Source organism: Cotesia typhae, unplaced genomic scaffold, assembly GCF_013202065.1.
Source record: "Cotesia typhae breed Kobodo isofemale line unplaced genomic scaffold, CoteBio_Ctyphae contig_59, whole genome shotgun sequence".
Taxonomy (NCBI): Eukaryota; Metazoa; Arthropoda; class Insecta; order Hymenoptera; family Braconidae; genus Cotesia; species Cotesia typhae.
In genome coordinates this window covers 2558027-2575971 of record NW_027423761.1, presented here as the reverse complement: position 1 = coordinate 2575971, position 17945 = coordinate 2558027, and the positions used below count along the sequence as shown (strand labels likewise).

At 33.2% G+C, this 17945-nt stretch overlaps 3 protein-coding genes across 4 annotated transcripts; 1 reads left to right on the top strand and 2 right to left on the bottom strand.

The window, feature by feature from the left end:
* Positions 1–2: 2 nt before the first annotated feature.
* LOC141532356 (mitogen-activated protein kinase kinase kinase 7-like) lies at positions 3–2396 on the bottom strand. Of its 2 annotated transcripts, none has more exons than XR_012480079.1 (4): positions 1001–1061; positions 594–912; positions 137–520; positions 3–65 (listed from the first exon to the last, which is right to left on the bottom strand). XR_012480079.1 is itself a non-coding variant. In XM_074250668.1 (4 exons), the coding sequence occupies exons 1-2, from the start codon at positions 1954–1956 to the stop codon at positions 609–611; spliced, it is 342 nt and encodes a 113-aa protein (XP_074106769.1). In that variant the 5' UTR covers positions 1957–2396; the 3' UTR covers positions 3–65; positions 137–520; positions 594–608. The 2 variants fall into 2 exon arrangements, 1 of the variants encoding a protein (XP_074106769.1); XM_074250668.1 differs by lacking the exon at positions 1001–1061 and adding an exon at positions 1919–2396.
* A 3824-nt stretch (positions 2397–6220) lies between these two features.
* On the bottom strand, positions 6221–7456 carry LOC141532238 (uncharacterized). Its single transcript, XM_074250481.1, has 2 exons — positions 7391–7456; positions 6221–7225 (listed from the first exon to the last, which is right to left on the bottom strand). The coding sequence occupies exons 1-2, from the start codon at positions 7431–7433 to the stop codon at positions 6255–6257; spliced, it is 1014 nt and encodes a 337-aa protein (XP_074106582.1). The 5' UTR covers positions 7434–7456; the 3' UTR covers positions 6221–6254.
* A 4449-nt stretch (positions 7457–11905) lies between these two features.
* On the top strand, positions 11906–13992 carry LOC141532276 (uncharacterized). Its single transcript, XM_074250553.1, has 3 exons — positions 11906–13369; positions 13489–13656; positions 13726–13992. Exons 1-3 carry the CDS (start codon positions 13331–13333, stop codon positions 13981–13983), a joined length of 465 nt encoding a protein of 154 aa, XP_074106654.1. The 5' UTR covers positions 11906–13330; the 3' UTR covers positions 13984–13992.
* The last annotated feature ends 3953 nt before the right edge of the window (positions 13993–17945 follow it).

Sequence of the window (17945 nt, the reverse complement as noted above, 5' to 3'; positions counted from 1 at the left end):
TGTTTTTAAGCTGTATTTTGAAGTTCCCACAACGATTCTGTACTCGTAGTTAACTCCCAAGCATTCTTAAAAAATAATAATAAAATTAAAAAAATTAAACATGAAAAAATATTTTATGTAAAAAAAGAAAACTTACAGGATTACATTCAATATGAAGTGGTTGAAATCGATTATTAGAATCTCTATTATCATTATTACTTGTTGGTTTCATTTGTGGAAAGTTATCAATAACATTTGAATCCCTAAATTCTTGACTATTTTGTATTGTTTTTAATTGTTGTAGTTGATAAATCAATTTTGCTATCATTATTAATGCCGTTCACTTGATAACCATTAATTTGACTAGAAGACATATCCCACGAAACAACAATAGTATCTTGATCAATTTCATCATCGTTATCGTCATAATTTTCTTCATAGTCTTCAGACATACTGTTATTCAACTGTTCTAAAAGTCCGCTGATGAATGAAGCTAGACAAGTCCATTGACGCTCGTTCTTCAGGGCGTTTACTCCAACACCTATAAGGTTTTATAATTATTTATTTTTCTTACATTTTATAGAAAAATTAAAAAAAAAAGGTTCAAAAATTACCTGGTGATTAAATTTTCAATTGGGACAACCTTCAATAAGAGGTGGTCGTTGTCCAACATGTACTGCCCACATGATGCGATACGCAGATCCACCAATATCATCGAATGGTTTTCGACCGGCCAATATCTCCCACAATATCACCCCCCAACTAAATATATCACATTTTTCAATGTAACGCGAGCCTTCAAATACTTCTGGTGCCATCCATGCTGCAGAGCCTTTGTTATTTGTCATATTCAAGTCACAAGCCGTACCAAAATCGCAGATTTTTAGCGTTCTTCCACCAAGAATTAATAATAAATTTTGTGGTTTAAAATCTCTGAAAATTAATGACTTAAATTAGCTATAAAAAAAAAAAAAAAAAAAAACATCAAATGATACTTGAAGGACTGTAATTTTTTATTTACTTTTAAAGATTTCTCTATTATATTATCCGAGTTTCGCATTTGAATCATTTATTTAAGAAACTCATAAGTCACATTTTTGCGAAATTGAGTTATTTGTATTTCTTGGTTCTTTGCACATAATCCCATCAAAACCAATAAAAAAATCTCAAAGATCGGCGTTTGAATAAAAAATAATGGAGTGAGAAAAATGTAATTCTATTGAGAAATTCCTCACATCACCGGCTTACCGGGTTTCTTAAATAAATATATAAATATATTTTTTCAAGAATACATAATTTTTTTCTTTTAATCGAAAACTTATAGAAGGAACGTTATTACCAAAAAAAATATACATAATACTAAGTAACAGTAAAATATACAAGATCAACTATTTTAAATTACTTTATCTAATGACATCGAAATTATTAATTAAAAAACTCCATTACTTTGGTTTATCGTAAACGATTTTCTGTCGATGATTTTTTGATAGACTAATAATTTTTAAATATTGTTTCATCCTCAATTGCTTGTCTTAATAATAAAATAAATTATAACTTTAATTATTATAATAAGTTATTGAATAGATTAAAAAAAGTTTCAGTTAAAGAGATTTATAAGTTCTTCTTCAAGGAATTTTTTTTTACATTTGATACTGAATAATTATCACATATCTACTTTCCTATCCTATCTAGATATTCAATAATCTTTATAATTGCTCATGTTATTTTTCTTAATCTATATTATTAAGATAATAAGAAAAATTTCCTTTCCTGGATAGTGATGTGATAAAATGGGTTTTTAAAATGAAATTTAGTGTCATTTAATTCCAATTGAATTACATTAATATGCCTTCTTTTGGTTCAACACTTATAAGCAAGATGCTCCAAATTAAGAGGCAACAAACGCAATAACATAAAAATTAGTTGTTTAACCACTTACCCAACGATCAGCTTCTGCAAAATTAGTTTCGCGATCATATTAATTCAAAAAGTTGCTCACATTATTATGGAGAGTAGAGATATCCGAGGATACCTCTACCCTCCATAAACTCCACAAATTTCCACCATAATGGATATTTTAATTTGGAGTGATTAAAGGCGGAAACGCATGTTGTCGAGATAGAAAATCACTTAGAAGAGCACCGTTATGCTAATATTTTTTTCAAAATAATCATAGATAAAAGATGTTAATGAAAAAATTTATTATTATTATTATTATTTATTATTTATTATTATATTGTATTACATATTCAACAATCCGAATAAATTTATCCAATGCTCGCGCATGCGCAGTAATATTTATTTGAACATGTGTAAAGGAGCGTGGGTGTGTTACGTCCTCGTAACCGCGCGGTTTGAGAAGAACCGGCACTAAATAATATAAAGGGGTCTGGAGAATTAGGATGGGACGACCTCCAGTGTCGTCAGTAGGTGGACTCGAGTTTCCTCCGAAATAAACTGATTTAATTTGAAATTAATAGTCTCCGATTTATTTAATTAGTAATGCGATACAATTTAACTACCCGGAGGGAAACCGTCGTACAGTGTAATGTTTATCGGTTTCTAGAGCATTCTTTAGTTGCTTAACGATATTATGAAAAAGGCCTCGAGTTCCCGATGCAGCTCGCTTTTATAGACTCCCCAAGGGACGCGCCCTTGTAGGAGTAGGGTTGCTTATCAGGTTCTCGAAAATATAGAATGTTCTAGACTTTAGAGTTCACGCTTCCTGCGTCATCAGGGTGAGCTGGCTCATCGGCTGATGCCACTCCAGAGTCTAGTCCACGTAATTGTTTGTTGTTGACTTAGGACATTCTTTTCGTGAAACTTTCTGATGTTGCCGCGTACTGTACTCTAGTTTCCCTTTACATTTTATTATACATTTGTGTTATCATTAAGCGTTCCTTGTTGGAATGTTAATGGTAACTTAAAAACAACTTATTTGTTCTACTGCTTGTTGAATCATTCTAGTTTTTCCATTAACATTCTTCGAAAGAAAATGTTAATGTGAACTTAAAAATAATCTGTTTACTCAGGTGTTGGCTGAGTTTCACTTATCATTTTCTTAGTATTTAATGTTTAACATTTGGAATTCTTTACTTATCATTTAACATTATATTTATAAAAAAATGAATATTTATGAAATTATTGTACAATTGTTAGAGTTTAAATTTGCGCGCGTATTCGCTATCAGAGACATCTGCGAATGCAGGTGGGGACGTAACACGTCCCTCCCTCTAGACAAACGTCCCGTTTGTTGTTTAGGTGGTATTGATCTCAATTTATGCTTATGAGAAAAAAAAATATGTTTTTCGCGCGTTAAATTATATTAAAAAAAAATTTTAGGAGATTTCTCCCTCTCAGTAGGCTCGCGCCCCTTGTGGGTTAAGAGATATTCCGGCTGTTCTCCGATAACTGCTTTACCTGCTATAGGGCTATTATTTTTATTTTTAAGTTCTTCTGAAACCTTAATGACAATGATCCTCTTTTATTTGTTTTTACTTATATATTACGTTTAAGTTTATGTTTATCTTTTTCTTTTAAAGTTCTTTAAAACCTTAATGACAATAATCTTCTTATTTTTGGAAGAAAATACATGTTCGTTTGCGTTATCTCTGTTATTTTTTTTTTTAGTTTGTATTTTACTCAACTGTCATTTGAACAGAAAGAAAAAAAAATTTAGTTTACAATTTATTATGTATTATATTATTATTTATAATTTATTAATTTATTATTATTATTATCATCTTTCTTGGCTAAAAACAATTTATGTACTTTGTGAACAATAAAATCTATGATTATTTATTTAATTATTGTTGCTTGAATCGGTAATTCTTTGCTATCGCTGTGAAGCTTAAATGTTCATTTATTTATTTATTTATTTATTTATTTATTTTTTTGTATTTCTATATATTCGATGTTGAGGTTCATTCTTATATATCTTAAATTATATTCTATCTCTTAAATATCTAAATGATTCTGCAGGTAATGGTTTTGTAAGTATATCTGCTAGGTTCTCTTTCGTAGATATCCAACAAACTCTTATTCTATTTTCATTAATGCATTGTTTAATGAAATCACCATGGCTGTTTGCCATGTGTTTTCTATTACCTGTTTTCTCTCTTTCTAGTAATTCTAATTTAATTTCATTTACACTATTATCGAACATCTTAAGTTTATGACTGCCATCTCTTTTGGTACAGTCATTTGCTGACTTATTATCACACCAAATCGTCGTAGGAAATAGTGTTTTTCCAATAATAAATCTAATCGCTTTATCCAGAGATATTATCTCTTGACACGCATCGCTCATTGCTAAATATTCAGCTTGACACGTCGAAAGCGTAACGTAATTTTGTTTGTGAATTCTCCATGCTATTATGTCACCAAACAGTCTAATAATGTATCCACCTGAAGAAGTTGAGTCATCATTGTCTCTAAAGCTCGCATCGGAGAAAGCTTCTAATTCATCCGAGTTTCCTGTGTATTTTAGGCTTGAATTTACAGTACCCTTTAAGTATCTCAGAATTCTTTTAACATTTTTCCAGTCATCCTCGCTGGCATTTAATTGTTTTCTAGCTAAATAATGTACAGCAAACGCAATATCTGGTCTAGTTCCATTTGCTAAGTACATAAGACTTCCAATTGCCTCTCTGTATGGGACCTTTCTAGTAGTTGATGATTGTTCACATTTTGACGATCCTGATTCTTCTAGTTTTCTTCTTTTGCATCTATTTTCAGTCTGTCTTGTAATCATTGGAGTGTTTTGAGGATTACAATCTGTCATCTTGAATCTATCTAAAATACTTTCAATATAATTACTTTGATTTAATACAATGTATTTCTCTTGTCTATTTCTCTCTATTTCAATTCCAAGAAACTTCCTGGGTTCACCAAGAATTTTCATCTCAAAATTCTTGCATAAGTGATTTCCAACTTCATCTAATTTTGTTTTATCATTACTAGCGGCTAAAATGTCATCTACATAAATTAGCAACACAACTATGATTCCATTTTTCCTCCAAGTATACAGACATGGTTCGTGTAAATCGTTTTCGAGTCCAATTTCTTTTACCACTTGATTAAATCTAATGTTCCATTTCTTTGGACTTACCTTTAATCCATACAAAGATTTCTTTAATTTAAGTATCTTTGTTTGTTTTGTTTTTTCATCTACATCTAGACCTTCGGGTATCTTCATATAAATATCTTCATCTAAGTTTCCATAAAGGAATGCTGTTTTCACATCATATTGACATATTTCTAGGTCATATTTATTTACTATTGAGATTAATACTCGTATGAGTGATAGTCTAGACACTGGTGAGTATGTATCTTTTAAGTCATAGTCATTCTTGTCTTTGAAACCTCGACATACTAGTCGTGCTTTATAAGGTACATCTTTATTTACTTCTACTTTCCTTTTAAATACCCATCTTGAATCAATGATGTTTAATTTTCTTTCAGTTTTACTTGCTTCTTCCAAATCTACGAATTTCCAGACGTCATTTTTAGTTATAGAATCCAGTTCATCCTTGATAGCTCTCATCCATTGACATCGTTCACTTGAATTGCTTGCCTCATCATAGTTGATTGGTTCTTTGTTTAACGAAGTGATTAAACAACTTATCAATTCTTGTTCATCCTTCTTTGATTGATCTTCTGACACATTTACGCTTCTTACAAAGCTTATGTCTTCAATTAATTTTCTATCTTTATCCTTTTCAGACTCTAATTTTCTTTTTATCTCACCTCTACTACATGGTCTAATTTCTTCTGATGAATTCTTCTTTTCATTTAAGTATTTAACATCTAGTGGATTTTTGCGGGGTCTTCCTCTTTTTCTTTGTTCTGGTTTCTCCTTTTCTTCGTTGATTTGCTCTTCTAAATTGTTTGGTACATTTTCGTTTGATTTCCAACTTATTTCATCTTCAGTTTCTTCTATTCGTTCATTCTTATATACATCTTTGTACACTAATTTTTCATTAAATCTAATATGTCTTGATTCTAGAAATTTCCTTGTATTTGGATGCCATAATAAGTATCCTGTGGGTCTATATCCCACCATGACTGCTTTGATTGCTCTCTCGCTGAACTTGTGCTCTGGTTTTGGAATTCTAATATATCCAATACATCCAAATCTTTTAATTTTGTCAAAATGACAATTTTCATTTTTGTTAAACTTCATCACCTTATTATAGTTTCTATCACGTCTATCATTCTTATATGGTATAGAATTCACATTATGTCTAACTCTATTAGTTCCCTGTCTGTCTAGTTTACCTCTCGGCTTCTAACTGCAGTATAAAAGATTTCATTTCATTTATTGTCATCTCTTTTGAATGAGACCTTTTGATGAAATCAGCAGACATTAATTGAGGATTCATTGGAGTTATGGCTTGATAAAATGCAGCTCTGATTTCTTGCTCAGTTAGTTGCTCCCCATCTCCGCAAGATTCATACTCTCTGGTGATCTGGTCAAATCTTTCACAGAAATCATTGACCTTTTCATTCTTTTTCATCTTAATTGAATACAGTCTTTTTCTAACAAAACTTGAAGTAAGATTTATTTGTTCTTTTCTACAAGCTTTGATTTTCTTTAAGACTTCTATAGGTTCAGGAATATCGAGAATTTTCTTATGATAATCTTCATCTAAATGATTAATAATAATATCTCTAACCAGACATTTTCTTTTATGAATTATTGAATTTGGTAAATTATTTTCATTACTATTATTTTCATCTATTACATCTAATAAATCACAACTTGTTAGTTCTGATTTTAAATAATCAAGCCAAATATTATAATTTGATTTTTGAGTTAACTTGTATTCTCTTTTAATGTTGATTTTATTTTGATTTAATAGTAATGCATCTTTAATCAAATTCAATTCTCTAGTGATGTTGTTATTCCCATTTGTAGTGTCTAACTGTATTCTATCTGGGATATTGGGAATTATATGTGAATCTTTTACCTTAGTTGCTTCTAATTTAGCCTTCTCACGATCTAGTTCTGCTATTCGTCCATCTACAGTCATCTTAAGAGCTTTGACTAGTTCGTGAGTGACTTCCTCTAATCGTTTTGCAGCTCTACCGAGTGTTGCTGCCATCTCACGAGTCTGTTTGTTGGACTCGACCATCATCATCTTCATGTCTTCTAATTCTTTGTTGCCAATTATCATCATCTTTTCACAACTGACAATCTTAGCCTTGGCATTTTCAGTTTTATTTAAAATACCTTCATCTTTATCTGTAAACATATAATCTTAATTAGTATCTGGACTTTTGTTAACATCTAAGCATCTTAATGTCTAAATAGGCCTCCTCTAATTATTCTTAAACACTTTTATACTTCTTAGAGTGTATCTTCTAGTTTAGTTTACAGCTTCTAAATTATTCTATAGTCAATACTTACTTGTCGACTGGTCTGGTTTGACAGGTGTTGAAAAATTGTTCATCTTAGCTGATAACGCTTGTTCATCTTTGTTTTTGTCAGTTGCTTTTGATGGTCCTGCATTATCTTTGTCTGACACCTGAAACAATCCCTTGTGGAATTGTGCCAGACTATGGAGGGTATCCATATTTTCTTCAATTTTGATCTTTAATGTTGGATCTTGTTCAACATTCTCCAAGCTAGATGATGTTCTTTCATAACTTCCGTCGCTGTCATAGTTGACCAGTTGAGCCTTTTCTTCCGACTCTGACATCTATTTCGGATTTTATGAAACAGAATTTAAATTTAGTTAATTATACATTTAATTAATAATTTATCGTCTAATTAATAATTTCCATCTATCTCTTATTATTAATATTCTAAAGTTCTATTCGTCTAATACCAGATACTCTTCATAGTTAATTCTGTTTCGTGCTTCTAAATTAAAATGAACGCACTGCAATTCATTTCAATTTGAAACGCAAGATTGATTATCTACACAGCACCACCTCGAGTATGCACACCTATTCCAACGTACAGTTTCACGCACGGCAATGAGACAACGTTGAAGGCGGTTGATCACGCACACACTCGGGATACATTATGCAAACAAAACAACCTCACAAACTATAAGATACTTGATACCGAACGCAAGCATCGCATATCTCAAGTTACCGAAATATTTCTGATATGTATTTTATATTGATCAATATTTATGACATGTCCAAATACATTTATATTTCAAAATTTATTATAATTCATAATTAAATCCAAAATCTATTCTAAACCATCTTAAAACATCGTAATCTAAAGTGTAATAATACACGTGATTTCTTATATGTTATTATTATTATGACGCTGTTATCCGACATCATGAAATTTTTCGCGCCTACCGGCTTCACTGATTCTTTCATCATAAAACAAAAGACAATCTACTCAATGTTAATCTCTTTGTCACATTCTAATATACTGAAAATTATTTTCAGAAATCTATGAATTTATTTAATGACGCAAATAAATATTTGTCAGTTTTTCCTAAGTTGTCTAATTCATCGTCTGTTAATACGCATCTATTGCGTTCTATCTTCTATGTGCATGCATGACTCACTCATCTATTTCTTTCGTCTTATCTTCTTACTTAATTTTTTAAATTTATTTTCTAAATTAATGTTTGTAAATACTCTTACCTTATAATAAATCACTTCCACAAAATTTATTATATTTGTTAATAAGTAAAATCACAAAACGCTGTGGTAGCGTGCACTGGGACTCAATAACCTGTGAGGAAGTGAATTAATTTACACCAGTATTTGTATTTAATAATATACACTACTGGAAAAAATTAAGGGATCAAAAAAAAATTCCAAATTTTTCGGTAGTTTTCAACAGGCCGTAACTTTGAGAGAAATGGTCGTACAGGAAATAAAAGAAAAAGGAAATTGTAGCTCCAAGTGTCTAGTTTTTGGATTAGAACTTCAAAATTTTGTAGCCTCCGCGGTTTCTGAGTAATCGTAGAAAAACCAGCAACAAAAAAATTCTCAAAATTTTTTTAGTTTTTTTTTTTGGTCTACGGGCGTGGAAAAAATTTTTTTAGCTTAACCACCATAAGAATCGGATACTTTGTTCATTTAGCTTTAATTTCTTTTTTTAAACACCCTGATACGTCCACTCCTCGCTGAGATATCGGTCTTCAAATGGAAAAGGATCTTTTTGTGTTTGATTATCGATATCTCAGCAACCAATGATCGCACAGAAAGTTAAAGGTGGGTTTCAAGAACTTGAATGAATTCCCTTAACGACTGTCCATTGTTTTTTCGAAAAAAATTTTTTCTTTCCGTCACATGAATTTGAAAATGCAACAAAAAAAGGGCTTTTAGTGGTTTTTGGAAAATCAAGCGCTGGATCGAAAATATTGAGGAAACCACTAATGTTAAGTGTGCCTTTCACAGTTCAATATGTCCATAAAAACCCTACAAAGAATCAAATTAATCCAGCCAGCCGTTTTTTTGTTTCACTTGATCGAATTTTTGAAAAAATTATAGGATCACGTTTTTGCTCTGAAAAGCTCATAATTTTTAAAAATGAGAAAAAAATTGTTTTTTCGAGCTTTTTCCACATTTTCGTTCCAAAAAGTGCTTAAATTTTCAAAAAAAAAAATTCAAAAAAAAATTTTCAAAAAAAAATTTTTCGAAAAAAATTAAAAAAAAATTTTTTTGGAAAAATTTTTTTAACAAGTTAAGGAAACTCAAAAACCATCGCCCAATGATTTTTATCACTTTTCCACCGCTGCATTCCTTGATTCCACTGATCTCCTTTTAATTAAATTAATAAAAAAGTTAATACCCCCAATCGAATTTCGATTTTTTCATACGCTTTTCGGAGTTTTTTTTTCTTTTCTTTTTGTGAATCCTTAGCAAATCGCTTTATTCAACAGTTTTTTCAAAACTAATCCCTCTGCGCTAAAAAAATTTGTTTTAATTTTTTGGTCAAAATTGAAAATTTCTGACTTTTGATTCTTAATCATGGTTAGACGACATTTATCGGAGGTGGAAGTCGCTCGGTTAGTGACTCTTATCGACGAAGGTTACACTCAACATGCAGTTGCTATCCGGATGGGTGTAAGTCAATCTGTCGTATCTCGAGCTTATACCAGATACCAAGAGACGAATCAATATCATCGTCGCCCCGGACAAGGTCGCCATCGAGTCACTAATGCCCGCGATGATCGAACAATTGTTAGAGAAGTTCGACGACAACCTTTCGTCAATGCGAATATTGTCGCTCGAAACTTCCCCAATCGCAGACAACAGCAACAGCGACGACGGCATCAAGTGCGAAACATTTGCTCTCGAACAATCATCAACCGTCTTCGTGAAACTGGGTTACACGCACGACATCCTAATCGTGTACCCCTGTTGACAGCAAGACATCGTCGAGCTCGTTTAGCGTATGCTTACGATCATCGAAATTGGAACTTGAGGGAATGGACAAATGTTTTATTCACTGATGAGTCTCGTTTTAATCTGTATGGCAACGATCGACGTCCTCTCGTTTGGCGCCGTCGTGGAGAACGTTTTCGCCAGAACTTTGTCCGTCCAGTCGTTGCCTACGGCGGTGGATCAGTTATGGTGTGGGGCGGCGTTTCACGAAATTGAGAACACCTTTGGTAATTGTACGCGAAAATTTGACAGCTAGACATTACATCGACCAAATTTTAAGGCCCATTGTTCTGCGCAGACGACAACATCTGAGGTCGTTCATATTGATGCAAGATAATGCACGTCCACACACAGCCAACATTACCCGGCGCTTCTTTGAGCGGCATGACATCACATTGTTGCGACACCCAGCAATGAGTCTAGATCTCAACCCCATAGAGCACGTTTGGGACATAATGGGCCGTCGGTTGCGCAGAGAGTATCCAAATTTGCAGAACTTAGCTGCTTTGGAGCGCGCGCTTCAGCACATTTGGAATACCATTCCGCAGCCTCAAATTACCGTCTGCATAAACATGGCTGAACGTTTGAGAGCCGTTATTGAAAACAGGGGTGGTAATACCCGGTATTGAACCAACAAAAACCTTCAGAGAATGAGTTTGGAGTCATTAAATACGGTGGAACTGACGAGCCACCGGGTCTCAATTCTCCTGAAATACCTCACACACACACACACACACACACACACACACACACACACACACACACACACACACACACACACACACACACACACACACACACACACACGCGCGCGCGCGCGCGCAGAAGCGTAAATCCGACCGCGCGACCTCCACGTGGTATGCTTTGGATAACGCTAATGCCGGCGGTAATTGTTTTCTTAAACTTTTCAAGAGAAAAAATTTCAAAAAAAATTTTTTTTTTTAATTTTTTTTTTTTTCAATTTAACCACTTTCTGGAACAAAAATGTGGAAAAAGCTCGAAAAAACAATTTTTTTCTCATTTTTAAAAATTATGAGCTTTTCAGAGCAAAAACGTGATCCTTTAATTTTTTCAAAAATTCGATCAAGTGAAACAAAAAAACGGCTGGCTGGATTAATTTGATTCTTTGTAGGGTTTTTGTAGACATATTGAACTGTAAAAGGCACACTTAACATTAGTGGTTTCCTCAATATTTTCGATCCAGCGCTTGATTTTCCAAAAATCCACTAAAAGCCCTTTTTTGTTGCATTTTCAAATTCATGTGACGGAAAGAAAAAATTTTTTTCGAAAAAACAATGGACAGTCGTTAAGGGGAATTCATTCAAGTTCTTGAAACCCACCTTTAACTTTCTGTGCGATCATTGGTTGCTGAGATATCGATAATCAAACACAAAAAGATCCTTTTCCATTTGAAGACCGATATCTCAGCGAGGAGTGGACGTATCAGGGTGTTTAAAAAAGAAATTAAAGCTAAATGAACAAAGTATCCGATCCTTATGGTGATTAAGCTAAAAAATTTTTTTCCACGCCCGTAGACCAAAAAAAAAATAAAAAAATTTTGAGAATTTTTTTGTTGCTGGTTTTTCTACGATTACTCAGAAACCGCGGAGGCTACAAAATTTTGAAGTTCTAATCCAAAAACTAGACACTTGGAGCTACAATTTCCTTTTTTTTTATTTCCTGTACGACCATTTCTCTCAAAGTTACGGCCTGTTGAAAACTACCGAAAAATTTGGAATTTTTTTTTGATCCCTTAATTTTTTCCAGTAGTGTAAATAAATCTTTATTTAACTTCTAAGCAATCAAGATATTAATAATATGTTTATTATAATTAATGATATGCAACAATATAAATTGCAACGCAATAAGAAATAATTATCAAGACGTAATGGCACGTGGTAGTACTTACTAACGCTAAGAGTACATAGCACAAAGTAAAAAATATAAGAATGTAGGGGAGAGGAGTCGTATGCGCCGTCAAGCGCGGCGTAGATCGCCGCCAACTCACTAGCAATAATAATAATAAGCTTAAGCGGACTTGGGTAAATCTTGACTTCTTAACATATTTCCTGTAAGAAAAGTATGTCATTATTTTTCCAGAAAAAATTTGTTTCTCGTCATATTTTTTTTTGTTTTAGATGTGCTTCTTTTTATTTTATAGTTATTTTTGTTTTCAACCTGAATTTATAATTTCTGATCTATCGTTTATTCTTCTTTATTTTTCTTGTATCGTTAGGGAGTGAACCGAAGGAAAGAAAACTTTTTGATGATAGAGAGAGACGAGAAAATATGGAAAATAATTGTTTCTAAATTGATTTTGGTAATTTGTGTATTTTTATATTAAAAAAAAATCTTATTTATGTATTTGAAGGAAAAAGGGACCTTGAGGGAAAAAAGAAAAAAAAGGAATTTTTAATTTAAAAAAATTCATTCACGTAGGTGTGCTTATGTATATATGCTGTAATTTTTACTAAAAAAATAAAAAAAAAATGATAAAAAAAAGTTTGTTGGGATTTTCAGATAAAAAATCTTCGCTCTTTATGTGTTATATGATCTGTTAAATTCATCGCTGTTTGCTATTAATTAACTTTTTGTTCGATATTTCCTTGTTTATTTAATATTTTTGTATATAAAAAAAATTATTCATTATTTCTCTTTTTATTTCTTTTGTCATAAAAAAAATTTTATCTGAGGGGAGCGTTAAAAGAAAAAAAAATTTTGTAAGAGTGGGGTAGTTCCTGCGCGTGGTTTCACTCTTTGTTTCGGGTTGTCGGTATAATTTTGGTTATATTATGCGCATTCTGACTGGATGGGGATGTATTTTCTAAGTCGTGGGGGTTTTTCGTACCGTCTAGTGTCTTTAGTTGTTTAATTACGTTACTACTTTTCCGAGTACCTTTGTGAAGATCGTCACGTGCTTTCTTTCTCTTTGTACTTTCGCGTATATAAATATTAGACTTTTCTTGTCTCCGAATAAAAAAAAATGTGTAACCCTAGTTACTCTTTGTGCTATCCCGTGGACGTAAGTACCGTTTTTAAATTATTAATACTAATTTCTACTATTTGGTTGACTCTTTTATTTGAGAAAACAAATTTTTACATGAAAAAATTTAAATATATTAAAAAATATATATTTTCCAGAATGTGTTCGATGTCTTTATGTGGCTTGTGATCATCAAAGATCTGGTTGATCTTGGGCGTGATCTGCGCGGGGGTTACTTGGTGCGGTGGTGCTCGGTGGGGCGGTTGAAAGCCCTCATTTTGAAACTTGTCCGTCTCTACGTGGAATCGCAGATACGCGTATCTCCCGTAAGTATGCTTGTTTCTTTATCTGTTTGCTTATTTACTTCATTTCACTGATTAATTTGCTTATTTTAGCTTTCCGGATCACTGAATATTGATGGGTTTATCTCCATCGATATTGTTCGTCGCCGGCGTGCCGAGAAGATTCAGAACCGATGTGCTTGGTTCCGGGACCGGTTCGAGTCATCCCAACCCCAATCGGACGATTTCGACTACTTGGGACTTCGTTGGATGCAGGAGGGGAAGTTTGCCGTCCTGGACCACCCTACCGACGACTGGTGTCATCCCGCTTGGGCTCATCCTGAAGGACTTCTTTCTGTTTACGATTTATAAACGGCTTTGTAGAAGAAAAGGATTTCAATAAAAAAAATTTTCCTTCTTAGTGTGTATTGTTAGGGTTTTTTTTTTTTTTTTTTTTTTTTTTTTACATGATAATGGAATGGGAGAGAAAGGAAATTTGCTAATTTATGGAAATAGTTTTCTTTGTATTGTTTTGTCTGTCTGGTCGATGTCTACCTTATTTGTTCCCGATTCTCTTGCTCTTGGTCTTGGCGTCCTCGGTGGTTCTTCTTCTGAGTCTTTTTCTTCTATGTCGATTGTGGTTAGTTTTGACATTATTGGGTTGCTGGCTGTTTGCTCCTTTTCTTTCTCGTGTTTCTGTTTTGAATGTAACAAGAAGTTTGTTAACGAATCCCATATAGATCCTAGTAACCATAGGCTCCATCCGAATACGGAGTGTAGTGCCAATGCGTGTATTACTGTGTCGGCGGCAAACTTGAAAGCTTTTATTATAATACAGCCTGCTATTATCGCTGAACTGTAATCTCCAATGACAGTGAAAATTCCATGTACTTTTGTCAGCATGTTTTTAATTTTGTTTTCTATATTGACCTCGTCGATGAATCTATTTATGTTGATTCCTTGTACGTTTATTTGTCTGCCTGTTGCTCCTCTGGCTATCGTGTTTACTACTGCGAATCTTTCTACTGGGAACATCATTGCTTCTCTTAGCTTACTCAGGTCTTCGTTTGAGTATATTCCGGTTTTTGCTAAATATTCCGGTGCCGTGTACTTCCATGTTGCTCTGGTGTTTGGGCCAATTTCTTCTGGTTCTAAGGTTGGTGTCAATTGGGGTAGAATTTGGTACCATGCATTATTGATGTTAAATGTGGTAGGCGTCAATGTGTTGCAATCGATCTGGTTACCGGTCTTTACTAGCAGATGCGTTCTAGGTAACATGAAGAAGCTACCGTTTCCTAAAGTAACCGGTAGTTCTTGATAGCATTTTTCTGTTTTCCTCGTTTTGACTTCGACTGGTACACATTTTGATATTCTGATAACTTCTCCAGTGACGCTGGCCATATATCCTTGTTCTTTCATGAATTGAAACGCGAATTCCGCAGGTGCTATTGATGCTAATGCAAGGGAATTTCGTAGTACTATTTTTTCTAATTCGCATTGTTGTTTAATGGCATCGTTATAACTCGCTACAATCTCTTTTCTCAAATGTTTTTCTAAATAGACTACTTTCGAATTTACATATGCGAATATGTCCATGTCCGATGTTGTTAATTCTGATTTTTTTAGTAAGAAACTATTGTCGTCACTTTCTATTACGAATAATCTGGGTTCTTCCGTGCGTAAGAATTTGTGTCCGCATACTGAGAGTGTTTCCTGTTTTGTTAGCGCAAAAGTTATTTGATTTGATGTTACTGCAAAGAATTCGACGGTCTTATTTCCTGAGCTATCCCTAATTTTTTGGGCTTGACCTTGATAAACTACTTTGAATCTTTCTGTTTCGCAGTCGTCTTTCCTTATGACGTCCCAGAACGTGTAGCCTCCTTCTGTATCCAAGCATTTTTCTGATCCATGCCAGCATCTTATTCCCGATTTTAGGATTACGCTGTTTTCTTTGAAGTTTACCGGGGCTAAATAATCACGGATTGTGATTTTTATCTGTCCTTGTACCACTACATCTGAGTATGTCCCGTATGGATCCGAGTATTTTCCTCCTTCGCAGTTTCCGGAGTTATCTGCTTTCCCTGCGAAGAGTAGAGACCTTATCGTCGTTCCGTTCGGCTGTATGTCTCGAATTGCCGTGTCGTACATGAAGTGTGTCCGGGTCTTGTGTATATCTTGACAGTAAGGTTTCGATATCTCTTCTATGTACTCTATGTGTGGATTTGTTACTGTCGCTACGTGACTCCAGGAGCCGCAATAATAGACTGATCTTTTGATTTCAATTTTACACTGAATTATTTTAGTGTGGGAATATTCTACCGTTTGTATGAGCTGAATATTAGATTTTGTTATGTTAGGAGTCGTTATGGGTTTTTCGCATTCTTTTATGTTGATTAATGACAATGTAGTAAAGTTTGTAGCTGCTGCTCCGCAATCGTATACGATGAATGCATTTGTCGTTGTGGTTAGCATCAGCAAGATGGAAAGAATTTTGAACGCTTCCATTTCTTCCTGTAAGAGAAGTGTATTTATGGTGGTTGTTTTCGCTATCTGCGTTGTTTTTATACTATTATTAATGTGCGATTTTCGCTCTGTCACAATGAACTATTTTTCTTTTTCCCTTTTTTATTTCTATTTCAATGTCATTTTTATCTGGAAATATCTCGGTAATTTTATAAGGACCTAAATAATTATCATCAAATTTGTTTGTCTTTTGATTTTTCACTAAATAAATGTTTTGACCTATTTTAAAATTTATTGGATGTATATTTTTATCATATCTAATTTTTGATTTCCGTTTAGCTTTTTCTAGGTTTTCTCTGGCTATCTTTTGAGTTTCTAATAGTCTGGTCGCGTGAGTTTTGATATAGTCTGCGTAGGTCGGTATTTCGTCAAGGTAAGAAAATTCTGAGGGTAATCGGGCTTCTTTACCGAAAACTTGGGGTAACCACTTATCCCAATCGTTTCTGCTAGTATAATGTTTAATGTAGTCAGTCAAGACTTGGTGACTACGCTCAAGAGCGCCGTTTGACTGTGGTCTAAATGGTGTGGTTTTTATTTGTCTAATTTTAAACGTTTTTGCTACGCACGTCATTATTTTTCCTATAAGCGCTTGACCTTGATCTGTTAATATGACTTTTGGACAACCGAATTTACATATAAAATGTTCAACTAAAGCTTCTGTGATATCTTTCGCGGTCATTGTTATCAATGGTATCGCAAAACAAAATTTTGATAGATCGTCTTGCATGGTTAAGATGTAAGAGTAACCATTAGCTGAAATTTTGTTGGGAACTACTATATCTAGAGCTAATTTATCCCAAACTTGGGCTGATGTGTCAGTAATGACCATCGGTTGTTTAGTTTTTATTCTAACTAGTTTCTTTTTCTGGCAACTAATACATTTTCGAACGAAATCTTCTACCTGTACTTTTATATTGTCCCAAAAATATCTTTGTCTTATTTTCTTGTATGTTTTTGTCACACCTTTGTGTCCTGACATAGGAGGTTCATGGTTTTCTAACATTATTCTATGTCTTTCTTCTATGGGGGGTATTATGATTAATTCTCTGCAAATAGTAAATTTTATTTCTGTTCCTGCGAAAATTTTTGTAATGATACTTTTAATTTTTGACCAAACTACTTCGCTTAAGTTACTGAGTCCTTGTGATACACTAATTGTTTTGATATTATTATCTATAAGAAATGACTTCAAGTTTTTGAACGCTTTTAAATAATTTGATTCTAATGGTTTTTCTTTATCATGATTTTGTGTTACTAAAGCTATAACTTTTCTTCTTGAAGATCCCATTTTTATTATGTCTCCGATATCGTGTTTGATATTTGGATTTAATTTATTTAAATGACCTACTCTAATTAATTTTCTCCCTATTTCACTAGATACGGTGCTATCTGCATTTATAAAGCATAGATAACTGTTTTTCTGCATTAGTAGATTGTCTTTTGTTTCGATGATATTTTCGTTACTAAAGTCGTTTGATATTGTTGAGTTTTCGGATGCTGTAGAGCTATCTGAGTCGTTTGTTTTGTCGTTATTTAAATTATTATCGTTTCTTGGGATTCTGTTTGTGTTGTTTGTCTGTGATTTCTTTTTGTTTTGAGATTTTGTCTGTTCGTTATTGTTTATTTGTTCTTTGTTGTCAGTGGAATCGTTATTTATTGATAAACTATTTATTTTACTTGTTGATTTGTTTTTCTTTTTGTTTTTAATCCTATTTCTTGTTCTAATACTGTTTTCTAATGAATTTTCGCCACTTGAGTCTGTAATTCCTGTTGGATTTATGTTGGAAATGTTTAGGGAATGTTGTCAGAAT

Coding starts and splice junctions, on each gene's coding strand:
- LOC141532238 (XM_074250481.1), bottom strand. CDS start 7,433: ATGAACAATTTTTCAACACCTGTCAAACCAGACCAGTCGACAA. Junction 7,226..7,390: donor CAAACCAGACCAGTCGACAA/GTAAGTATTGAC, acceptor ATATGTTTACAG/ATAAAGATGAAGGTATTTTA.
- LOC141532276 (XM_074250553.1), top strand. CDS start 13,331: ATGTGTAACCCTAGTTACTCTTTGTGCTATCCCGTGGAC. Junction 13,370..13,488: donor CTTTGTGCTATCCCGTGGAC/GTAAGTACCGTT, acceptor TATATTTTCCAG/AATGTGTTCGATGTCTTTAT. Junction 13,657..13,725: donor CGCAGATACGCGTATCTCCC/GTAAGTATGCTT, acceptor TGCTTATTTTAG/CTTTCCGGATCACTGAATAT.
- LOC141532356 (XM_074250668.1), bottom strand. CDS start 1,956: ATGATCGCGAAACTAATTTTGCAGAAGCTGATCGTTGG. Junction 913..1,918: donor TTGCAGAAGCTGATCGTTGG/GTAAGTGGTTAA, acceptor ATTAATTTTCAG/AGATTTTAAACCACAAAATT.